The sequence below is a fragment of the Lichenostomus cassidix genome, chromosome 17 (assembly GCF_008360975.1).
Source record: "Lichenostomus cassidix isolate B80296 chromosome 17, HeHo_3.0, whole genome shotgun sequence".
Lineage (NCBI taxonomy): Eukaryota > Metazoa > Chordata > Aves > Passeriformes > Meliphagidae > Lichenostomus > Lichenostomus cassidix.
Genome location: NC_139497.1, coordinates 7,594,528 through 7,606,916, shown reverse-complemented (window position 1 = coordinate 7,606,916; position 12,389 = coordinate 7,594,528). Strand labels below are relative to the sequence as shown.

General features: G+C 47.9%; 1 protein-coding gene across 2 annotated transcripts in view; it reads left to right on the top strand.

Moving 5' to 3' along the window:
• Positions 1-12,389, top strand: part of PAPPA (pappalysin 1) — a 179,033-nt gene that overhangs the window by 154,108 nt on the left and 12,536 nt on the right. For both annotated transcript variants that reach the window (XM_085077215.1, XM_085077217.1), the window contains exons 20-21: positions 3,493-3,564; positions 7,838-7,936. In XM_085077215.1, coding sequence (XP_084933341.1) covers positions 3,493-3,564; positions 7,838-7,936 — 171 coding nt within the window. The remainder of the gene's footprint in view (positions 1-3,492; positions 3,565-7,837; positions 7,937-12,389) is intronic.

Here is a 12,389-nt window from a genome sequence, read left to right as displayed (position 1 = left end):
CTCATTTCTTAGGTTGTCTGAGCTTGGGTTCTTGCCTTTGTGCTGAGTTGGGACAGGCTAAACGGTGTGCAGGTGTGTGCATGCCTGGGAGAGCCTTCTAAGGGTCTGCATGTCCCAGCTCTGCTGGGCTGAGGGTGGCCATGGTCATTCCCATGTGGACTGCAAGCTCTGGGATTATAAATGTCCTGAAGTTGTTGGTGAGAATGCCCCTTAAACACTCCCCTAATCATTTAAGCTTTGCTGTTTCCCTCCTTCCTTTTTTTTTTTTTTTTTTTTTTTTTTGGTGAGTTTGGGGCTCATTTTGCACCAGGGAAACTGAGTCATGGAGTAGTAATGTGACCTACTGTGTGGCAGAAGTTCAGCTCCTGGGAAAGTAGGACATCCCAATCCATCTGTAGCTCCAGGAGGAAGCAGCCCCAAAGCCCCTCTCCTGACAGCAGTGGCTGATCCCCTCACACATTAAGCCCATGGTTAATTGTCGTGTTCATTTAGAGCCCAAAGAGTGAGTTAGCTGAGACCAGGAGATGCCAATCCCTGGGCTCCAGCCTGGGGGGACACTTGACCCATCTAAGGTGGAGGAAAGCTCTCCATTGGCCTCTCTGGGGGAAACCTAATCCCCTCTGCAGCCACAAAGGGTTGACATCATTGTGTTAGTCCCACCACGGGAGGGAAGCGCCGTGACCGGAGGCGCTGGGTCTTCCCTCACAAGGAGAAAATGACAGCTTGATTTGCTTCCTTGGCTCTTTGTTACCTACTGTGGGAGAGCAGCCCAGCTCCCTCTCCCTCTGCAGCAGATGGAGGCCAAGCCACCCACGGCAGATGTGGCAGGGTGGCGTTTGTGGGGTGGGGACAGCGCTGAAGTCACCCTGCGGGGCTGCACAGCTGTGCTGCAGGAGCTGATGCACGAGGGGAGCCACAGCCAGGAGGGCAGCAGATGTCACCATCAGGGTCTGGAGCACGTGGCAGCATGGGGAAGGGATGGGGCTGGCAGGGACAGTGCCAGACAGGCTTTATTCCCTGGAGTGTGGTGGATGTAGTGCTTCCATACACCTCTTCCCACATCCTTTGTTGGCATTCAGAGCCCTGGAGAGGGCACTTTCTGGGCACTGATTCCATCAGATTGTGCTCATGTGCAACCTTTACCCATGCTTGCTTGCTTGCTTTTTACACATTTGTTTGTCTCAGTTGCCCATGCAGCACTCTCTGGCACCTGTATGCCTGCTTGCACTGCAGGAGACAGGAAACACTGCCCAGCAACCCAAATCACCCCAAATTTCTTGGTTTTCTGATCCAGTCTGTCCCTGCACCCACATCCTCTCTCCCAGTGCACTGCACACCACAGCAGCAGCAGCCTGAGGGTACAAACAGGCTGGGTGGGGGGAATTGAGGGCTTGGAAAACCAGCAAAGGGAGCCAGGACTATGGCCTAGGCTCCTTCCCTCTGCTACCAGCTCCAGCAATGTTATCGGGGTGAATTCAGCTCTAATAGTCTCCACTAACAAAGGATCATCCAAGGGGAGGACAAAGTAACTGGTATGAAGCCACTGGCAGGTTCCACTCCAGAGGGATGGGAATGTCCCACTGACCCAGTGGTTAACCTGGCACAAGGTCACCTGGCTTTCCTATGCTGTGCAGAGCAACCTGGGGCTGCATTCCCATTCCCTGGAGGATGCTCAGCCCACGGCTGTGTTTTGGATTGAGGATGACCTTGAGTGAGCATTCAGAGAGCACTGCCTCAGCAGAGACTTCACCTCCCATCCATTCCTCCAAGGGGAGGTGCTGGCGTTTTGATACTTGCAGGGTCAGGAAAGCAGTCAGTGCATCCTCTGTGAGGGATTGCTCTCACTTGGGAAGCTCCTTTCTGAAGAGCCTGGTTCAGGGCTGTTTGGTTTCTTTTGTTCGCCCTGCATGCTCACACACACAGAGCGAGAGGTTTTGTAAATATTGATGCTTCTTACCAGGGGAATGTGAGGTGCTCTTTGGAAGTGCACTTCTTCCACTTATTGTCTGCTGGCCTTGGATACAGGAGACAAATGCCTGAGTTTTTCCACTTTGTTCTAATTCTTGGGTTCAAATGCTCTTGAACTGCTTCCTTTACTCTCCCCGCTCCCGCTCTGTTGACTGGCCTTGTTTATTTTCAAACCTAGAAAAGTTTCCTTTCTTTTCCCTCTGAAGTGCAATAAACAGAAGGGGTGGTGGGGGAAATCCTCACCATTTGTGGCAGGCAGCAGCCTGGAAATCTCCAGCTGTCTGTCAAGAGCGTGCCGGGGGAATGTGTGACACTGCAGGGCCCCCGCACCTTGCAGCCTCCCCCCTCCCAGGGGACAAACAACATCCTCCCCTCCCCAGCCACTTCTCTGCTCACACAGACAGGCCCTGTTGCGAGGCAGGTGGGGCAAGCCAGGCTTGACTAATAGTGGAAAATCCAAGAGCATCGGAAAGATAAACAGCCCGAGTCAGATAGTATAAAAGTCCTTTTCTCTAGCACGCGCCAGGTAAGCCTCAAATGACAGAAACTGTAAAAACAAGCTGAGGTTCCCCTGCAGATGGATTAAATTAGCCCTCAGATGAACAGGGAAAGGATGGCTTGTGTGTTGGGTCTTCCCAAATGTTAATCCCTTCCTTCCCCAGGCCTCCATCCGACCCCAACCCCACACTTTAGGTGAGAGCCTATGGACACTGTAGTGCTTCATCCATGGGCAATAACCCAAAATGAACATTGTGCCTGATGTCCTGCTGGATGGATGGGAGTCCTATCTCCAGAACCTCCTTGGTGTGGAACCACCAATGACCAGCCAAAGTTTTCATCCACTCCAAAAATCTAAGTGTCCATGTCTCTGGCTGCCCTGGCTGTGTCACCACTGAGGAGGGTGGTCATAATTTTTGCCCAAAACCAAGTGTCTACCTTTTTTCTATAGGCAGAGTTGGTACAGAAATTATTACAAAGCTCATAAAATGTAGCATGAAATGATGCTGTGCTGTCTGGGGGTTATTCTGAAGGTGTGTGGTGGGAGGTGCTTTTATTTAAGATGGTGCTAAAATGTATTTGAAAATACACCTTTAGCCACTTCCATCTTCAAGAAGCACAGGTATGATGGGCAGTGAAAGAGAGCAATGCTTTGCATCACCAAAACACTCCCTAAATGAATTCCTAGAATGCCTCCCCCCTACCCAAGAGCAAGAGTGGACCTGTGCCTTTGCTTTTCCCTTCCATGTTCCCCCACCATGAGTGAAATATTGGACATGACATTTTAGGAGAACCTCAAATATTATTTTAATCTCAAATGCTCTGCTATTGCAAGTGTCAAGTCCAACACTTCTTGAAAATACCTGGAGGACAGCCAGGTCCTGAGAACACAAGAGGTGTTAGGAACTGAACTTCATTGGTTAAGTACTGGAGAGCCATAGGAGCCAGCACACTGACTTGCTGTACACTGATTTCTTTGTCTTAACCTGTTGCTTTTTTAAAATTATTTTTATTTCTTCCCTCCAGAGTGTTGTCTGCACGGCAGGACTCAAGTGGTACCCTCACCCTTCCCTGATTCATTGTGTCAAAGGCTGTGAGGTGAGTTTGGCTTTAGCTCAGGTGGTCCATGGTGAGTCTCCTAAATCTTACAGGAACAATCGCTGCAGGCACGTTGGCTGTAAATTCTGGTTTTCAAGTGGGGCAAGCAGGATTTTGCTCTGACCACCCTATCACACAGACTGTAATTGCCTGCATCGGTTCTGACACTCAGTAGGGAAATTGGTGGTTTTCCCAGAGACGATGGTTGGGTGACTCTCATAGGAGTTAAATGATCAAGCAGCTCGAAAACATTGGTAGACCAAAAGAATTTCCCAGAATCTGGGAGCTTCTGGGAAGTTGCAAAAGCCTTCGGTTGTTTTTTCCTTGATCTTGACTTCTTATTAGAGGGACAATTCTTTCCAAGGCCAGCTGAGCTTTGGGCATTGGTGTGGGCAGAGAAAGTTTAGGAAAGCCAGAGATACCACTGGGTGGACAGCACAGCTGGTCAGTGAGCAAATCACACATTCCTCCGCTGGCCACCAGAAAAGAATAAGCAGAAAACCAGAAAAGAAATAATAACCAGATAACCAGAAAAGAATAATCAGAAACATGCAGTTACATTTCAGCTGTGATACACTTTTACAGTCTCACAAGTTACTTGAAAAAAAGCAATTATTTTGAAGTCGTTTCGCTGGTAGCAGTCATTGAAATGTCTGAGAAGACTGAAGATGCTTCCAGTGGTTAAGCAGGGCTGGAGAACCTTTGTCTGGATAATGGCACTCATGTGGTTTCCATCATGCCAGCCCTTGAGTATCTCAACCACATCAAGAAGTCAATCCTTGTGGTACCTCTGGAAGTTTGGAAGCTCCATGCCCATCTTGGAAATGAGATGGCTCACAGACAGATGGACAAATGGTGATGGGCAGTGGCAGAGCTGTCCATCTCCTGACTGTCTGCCACACTGACCAGGCTCTCAGCACCCAGTAACCCAAGAACACTGAAGTTATTTGCCCAAAGTGGCAGAACATGGGACTGAATTCCTAAATGTGACACAAAGCTCCAGACCACACTGCTGGGATGTGATTTGTCTTGAAGTGAAAGACAGGTTTCCTTCGCATACAAATGTTGGGCCCAAGAGGGTAATAACTCTCCAACAATGTAATAGTTTCTGTCTAGCTGTTCCCTAAATGAAAAGCATTCTGCTGTCAGAGCTTTGAATGTCATAAGCTGTCTCACGCATCGCATTCATGCAGGCTGGCTGGGTGCCCCCATTCTCCAAAGAGAGCTGAAATAACATCCAGCCACCATTAAAAACTGCCATTCAGGTGCTGATGCACCACTGGGTATCCATTCTCCTGCTGTTTAAGGATAGTTGTTACTGAGACAAACTTTGCAGTGATGTAATAATTTACCAGAAGCCATTATTACTGACATGCTTCTTCTCAGCATTTTCTTCCCTTCCATCACTGCTAATTGCCAGAGCCCTCTGCATCAATAGGAACTTTCTTCTTTTCAACATTCATTCAGCGGTGTCACTGCATCGCAATCCATCATCTTGGAAGGCTTTGCCCAGACAATTGATAATGGCCTCTAGCATAATTTTCAGAGCACGACGCTTCCAGGATCCACGGATGGGCCAGAGCTTGGCATTAAGATTTCAGAAGAAATGCCATCTTCACCAAGCCTTTTTTTTTTCCCCCATGACTATGGAAAGAGAGACTAATAAGCCAGTAGGTCAATAAAGCTGGGCCATTAAGCTGAAACAATCCCTAATGTATGGACATCCTTAGCATTAGGGAGGCTTCCCTAAACGGGAGGCTGTAAGTGGGGCATTATTTGGCTCTTGGTGATCGCAGTGGGAGCCCCGGCAGCTGCTGCAATGTGATTTTTTGTCGCTCCCTAGTGGCAGGAACAGAGGTTTATGAGTCAGCCCCGGACTTGTCAGCACCTAACTTGGGTGTTTCAGTAGAAAATGAGTCCCTCTGGACTACCTGTAGAGTCCTCCAAAAATACTGGAAGACTAAGACATGCATGAAGAGCTACAGAGACTTCACCCTCCACAATCAGGCTTCCCAAGCGAGGATTTTGGTCCCAAATCATAATAGATGCTTTTTATCTCATTCTTCTCCTCCAAAGGACTGACTTGTCTACTCTATGCCAGAGAAAATTCTGCCACAAGTTTCTGTGTGGATTTTCCAGCATCCATAGGTGTAGGGTACAGGCATAGGCATGGAAATTTAAAGTCAAGCCTTTCTCGTTAAGCAGGCACAGCCAGGCAACACAAGAGAAACACGGAGAAGCTTACAGAATTTCCTGGGGGGTTGAGCAAAGTTCATGGTTTTGAATATGACCAGGTTGGCCTCAAAATATCTCTCTCTCTCTATTTATAAATCATTCCCTTTTAACTTTTAGCATATTAATTAAACTGGATGGGGGTTTGCAAGTCAAAGCCTTTGCCTGCATAAATAAATCAATGTTTGTGGAAATCAGTGGAGTTAAGGCAGTGTGGAGGGACAGGAGCCTCACGCTGTAACTCTGATTTCCTTGTCAACATTTGCAGTATCTGCACGTAATTAAACAAGTGACACTCAACGAGTCTGTCACCTCCTGGTAGTCCTGCTGTGGCCTGATATTGCCATCATTGCCTGGGCTTCCTGTACCTGATAGAAATATTTAAATTTGCAGCACATCAGCAGTAAAACTGTGCATTTGCCCCGCTCCATTGAGTCCATTTCAATTCTGATGAGCGTGGCCATGGCGAGCTCTGGGGAGAGCACGGCGAGCTCTCATGGCTGCTTCTTCAGGTATCCATCATCAGGGACACTCTGGATCAGCAATTGCTGCAAAATCCTCCCAGGGAACCTCCCCAAGCCACCCTGCCTGCTCTGCAATGATGCCTCCTTGCAGGAGACTCCCTGGTGTGTTTTTCTCAGGGCAGAATAAATGAATTTTCCAAAGAGCAGATAAAATGGGAATGGCCTCATGAGCCTGTGTGTGCGAGGAGAGTTACAGAGATATGACTGTGCTCTCTGCTGATCATCCATTTTTCTGAGCTTTCATTGCTGCCTGGGATTCTCATATGTGGCATGGGCTTTTTTTACCCTCAGGCACAGCTTTTACTTTCAAGGAAGACTTCTGTGCTTGCTGATCAAGAGTGCTCCAATGTGTAATGAAAGACTTCTAGCCTTTCCTTTGGAATTGTGGTCATTATTCAGGTCCTGTGCAGCACATGGACTAGTGATCACATTGCCCAGCCTAGTGACCACATTTTCATTTTCAAGGTGATTTATGAATTTCGCTTAACAGCTCTCCCTCTGAATAATTGCCATTATCCCAGCTCTGAGCTGTGGAGTGGAGGAAGATTTTGTGTCATGGCCAAGGTCCCACGCAGTCACTGCTGTTCAGAGAATGGTAGAACATGGTCTCAGTTCTGAGCTCAGACCTCTGCCATCCCCCTTGGTGATTTGTTTTGTGCCCTCGTTGCTGACACGTGTTGCATAGCTGGGAGAACTGTGGTGAAAAGCACAGCTATTAAAAGCAAGCCTGTTTTGCTGCAGTACATAACCTTCTTCTTATCCCACACAGTTTGGGAAGGTTAGCTTAAAATTATCAAAGGTGCCACAATTTTAGATGCCTGGATGCTGTCTCTGGGCCTAGTCAAATTAATATTCCTGAAGCATCCTCTTATGTGGGATGTGAAAAGCCAACAAGGGCTCATTTCCCTTCCATCTACTGTCCCTTTTTTCTGTCTGCTCTGAAGAGAAAGGGGAATAATTATCTCTTGTTTTTTAGGGCAGTTGGTGTGTTACAAACTGTATGGCTCCTTCAAGTCTTTGCATTTTTCTTCTGAAATACTGTTACAGGCTTTAGAATTACAGAATCATAGAATTATTTGGGTTGGAAGGGACCTTAAAGCTCATCCACTTCCAACCCCCTGCCATGGGCAGGACACCTTCCACTGTCCCAGGTTGCTCCAAGCCCTGTCCAACCTGGCCTTGGACACTGCCAGGGATCCAGGGGCAGCCACAACTTCTTCGTGCCAGGGTCTCACCACCCTCACAGGGAAGGATTTCTTCTGGATATCTAACCTAAATTTCCCTACTTTCGGTTTGAAGCCATTGCCCCTTGTCCTGTCACTACAGTTCCTGGTGAAGAGTCCCTCTGCACCTTCCCTCTAGCTCCCCCAGACACTGGAAGGTGCTGTGAGGTCTCCACACAACCTTTTCTTTTCCAGGCTGAACAGCCAAAACTTTCTCAGCCTGTCTCTGTAGGGAAGGTGCTCATTTCATCCATGTCCACACTCTCAGCATTTTCCTCCTTTTTCCTTTTCCAGCCTTTCATGGGGGACAACTACTGTGACTCCATCAACAACAGAGCCTTCTGCAACTATGATGGTGGGGACTGCTGCGCCTCTACAGTCAAGACCAAAAAGGTAGGGATTCCCCTTCCTTTTTTCATGGGAATTCCTTGTTGAGTTCTGCTTTCTGCCTGGAAAAAAATCCTTTTTTCTCAAATAAGGGAGATCACATCCCAGAGTGGGACAGAGAAGGAAGTGGAGCAGGGCAGCAGGGCTGGGTGGAGATGTGAAATATCTTCTGCACAGAGACTACATAGACCAGAGCCTTGCAAAAAGAGACAAGTTAGTGACACAGATCTATAAAATCATTATTTAAGGTAGGAAGGATGCTTAGGAAAGTAAAATCCATTGGTTTTTATCACATAGCAATGAGGGGCTGAAGTGGTAATTTCCTGGAAGCAGGATCCAAACAGATGAAAGAACATCCTTATTGGCACAGTGTGTGTTTGAGTAATAGGATGCATTGCCACAGAGCAGTATTAAGAACAAAAAATATATTTGAAGTCAAAAAAAGAACAGGCCTATTTGTGGAACTTTGCTCCATCAGTTGCTATTAAACACTGTGGTCTGGATGCAGTTTCTGGCTGAGAAATATTTGAACCCTTGACTGCTTGAGCCTGGGGAAGGGTCCCTCCACACACATCCCCCTTTTTTATGCTTCTTTAACACACATTTCTGAGCACTGTTAGAGACAGTGACTGGGGTGATAGAGCTTGTGGCTTGGAGCAGAACAATTGTTTATGGCTTTCTAACCAGGAGAGATTTTGGACCCTTTTCCTCCCAAAAAATAAAGCAAATTTCAGCCTCTGCCAGGTGAATATTCTACCTTATCTTCAGACTTGAGTGTAGAGCAGAATGAAAAATCTAACTACATTAAGTATTTGATATATATTAATAAATAATAAAACCTGAGGGAGTTTGGGTTCAGCATATGACACCATCCATGTCACCCAGCTCAGGAAGAAGGTCCTCTCTGCAGGGCAGCCAGCTTTGGCTGGAGGCTTCTTTTCCTTAGTTCAACATTGTGGGCTGTCTCTGCTCCATCTGGGAACACTGGAGAAGGGGGATGGACATACCCTGGCAAGTGCAAGGAGTTAATTTCTCCGTGGGGGAAAATGCAGGAGAAGAGGTAGTTTCCTTAGCTGTGCTCTATTTGGAAAAACATTCCCCTGTATCATGTTGTTTCTTTTGTCAAAGTACGTGGAGCCACGTGCAGGGAAGTCCAGGCAGGTGAGCTCCTCAGCTCCCCACAGATGAAGTAGGGCACAGAGAGCCCATGAGTGGCTTCCTGCTGAAAAAACACAGCAGAGATGAGCAGGGTGACAGAGAGTGGCTCATTCTGAGCTGTCTCCAAGAAGAGATTCCTATCTCTGGCTGATTTTCCAAGTTCTTGGGAGGAGCAGCCCAACAGCAGCACAGTTTGCTCGCTGACCTCCCACCAGCCGGGAGGGCAGAGCTGGAAGTGCCCGGTAGCTCAGCATGGTGTAGGTCTTCTCCTCCCAAAACAGCCTGCCTGGGAAACTTTATCTCACTGCCTGCAGGCTGGAGAGCAGGCGATGAAAAATCCCAAGCGGTGTCAGAGGAACGAAAGCGAGGTGCCTGCAAGGGGACCAACCCAAACCAGCCCCAGCAAGACAGGAGCTAAGGGCACAACTGAAACACAAGGGATGTGAGAGCTGAACTGGGGGGGGAGGGATGGGATTAAGGTTTGGGAGCAGAATTTATTGCTGGGCAGGGAGTTGAGACAGAGTGGGATCTGCACAGAGTTTTGAACGCTTACCAGCCAGGCGACTCACACTCAAAATATCTGCTGCTGCCCTGCCACCCGGAAACCAAGTGACCTCCCAAGGAGGGGAAGCACTTTGTAGCCCAGTGGGTTACTGTTTTCTGTGCTAAAACTGCTCGATGCAAAGGGCAAATGGTCAGAGATGGGCAGCTGGTCACATGTCTGATGGATTTTCCCCATGGAGCGGGAGGTTTTGTAGCTGTTTGAGATACGTCTGCTTTCACAGACTTCACTGGGAGCTGGATCATTGTGACTGGGGGGATTAGGTTTGCCCTAGTTGGCAATTTAGAAACCCCCATCCTATAGAGATCACACACTGTGAGGGCTGAGCCACAGAGCCCATCACATCCCTGGCATGCATTCAGCTCCCAAACTCTCCTCATCTCTCCCAAAACACCAACAACATCCCAGGAGCTGAACGAGACTCTGGAGAGAAGTGAGAAAAACCACCTTCTCCTTGGACCTTCCACACTAAAAGCAAGATGCTAAGTCCCAGTTTATTACATTTATAGGGTAAAGGGGGGAATAATAACCCAGCTAGGGGGCCTGTGGGGTCAGAGCCGAGGAGGCAGCAGGAGCACCTCGCTCCTGCAAAGTGGCTGCCGACACCTGCGGCAGCAGCCGTGGGGCTGTGGGGCTTGGCTCTCCCAGTTATTTTCCCGTCTGAGGCCTTTGACTGAGACCAGATTTCAGGCCAGGCTGTTCAAATACAGCCCTCCCTTTGAAGAGGTTTATGAGTGGAGCGTTACAGGAGATGTTCCAAAGGGAAAAACAATGAAAGGTGAGAGAAAATGGAGCTGAATAAAAATACTCCGCATACCAAATCCTTCCAGCACAGTTTGCCACCTACTTAAAAAGGCACAGTTTTAAAATACACATTGGGTGTAAAAGCCAAAAACCTGGAGGAGACATAAGGAGGGGCGAGTCCAGCTCTCCTAATTCCAATACCAGATGAGGATGTGTTTTCATACAGTTGTAGAGAGAGCGAGACACATGAAAGAGACTGCTTTGCTCTTTTTCTTTCAGGGTTACATACTATGTGGCAGATGTGTCAGTCTTTTAAAGCCCCTGCAAGTTTGCCCATAAATGTCCAACATTTATGCAACACCTGTTTTTCTCCCAAAACGTCACAGGACATTTTAAAAGCTTTAGATTTATCATCCTTTCCCCGCAGCAGCCATTGCTGAGGTGACACATGGTTCACATTTAACAGAACATAGCAACTCCACACATTATTTTGGGAAAGGGCTGAAGATTAACATTGCACCATGTGAAGATTCAGGAGTTAACAGTCGAGTAAGAGCTGGCCTCAGATCTTTAGTGTCCGCAAACTGTCAAGACTTAAGTTTCACTGCAGTCCCACTACCCTCCCAAACACACTTTGGGCTGCACACAGTGCTGTGAACAGGCTGCCTGAAAGCAAAATGCTTCAACCCAAATTCACTTTAATTCCAAGCCTTCTTACTTAATGTGAGATTTTGCACACTCCCGTTTTGTTGCCCTGAAAATGCACAAGGGACTTCCATGCTTATCCCATGTTTTCCCTCTGCATTTGAGCATTAGCAAGGAATGACCTTGTGGATTCCATCAGCGAGCAGGGAATGGAGCAGTGTGACTTATCTGACCAAGAACCAACTAATCAGCACCGCTGCTTAGATAGGAAATAATGAGTATTTGCCCTGCGCTGTTCACAATCAGGCTGGAGAGCTTAAAAGAAATCATTAAAGGCCTCTTTTGAATGCTACAAGCGGCGACGAATAAATTCAGTCATAATCTGGGCATAAATTCGAGGCAAGTGCAGCCAGCAAGCAGGAAAAAGAGACATTCATCAGCTTAATTATTTGTTGTGTGCTAATTGATGAGCGTCACCCTGCAGCGGGCGAGAAGCCAGGGCTGGCACAGGGATGAGTGCCACCCAAGGAAGCAGGGACACAGGCAGGCTGTGCAGGGGGCTGATGGCATATCTGCTGCTGGGGCAGGGGACAGAGCAGTGCTGCTCACAGCTTGCCCTGTGCGTGACCCAGGAGCTTTGAGAGACAGGAAGGCCATTGCCGGCCAACCTCCAAGGGAGAGAAAGCTTCTGTTGTGTATCTGGAGGGGATAAAGTCTTCCGTGAAGGACAAAGCAAAATCCCATCTCCTTTTAATCTTCCTCCCCTCCTGACCCAGCACAGGTTGCCAGCTCCCTTCTGCCTGGCTGCTCTAGGAAGCCGCTTCTTGCTTTGTATCCTGCCACAGATAAAAGAAGACACTATTTTCTAAAACATTACCTACGTGACACTGCCAAAGTGAGGGAAATAAATAACCTGGGCATAGCTGGCTGTCTCTGGGCTCTTGGCCGCCTGCGAGGAGCTCATGGGGTGTGCAGCACTGCTGGGAGAGGCTCTGGCTGCTTCCTCTGATTCATTTCAGGAAATCTTCTCTCCAGTAACTGTCTCCTCCACTTCTTTTCTTCCCCTTCCTCCCTTTTATAAGTTTTCCCTAGACAAGGCTGTCTAGAAAGGCCTCGCAGAAATCAGAAAAGTCTTTCTTCAGGCTCTGCTTACGTACTTTGTTCCAGACTCAGATGGCAGATTTGCCTAGTTGAAGGTCCTGCAGTCTGGTCCCTGTAGATTTGAATACACTGAATTTGCTGTTTTAAAATTCCCTCAACTTCAACCATTTGCAAGGATGAACTTTCATCTCTTTCCTCTCTGCCTTTCCTTATTGTTGCAGAAGGGGCAAACCTACGACTCCCATGAGA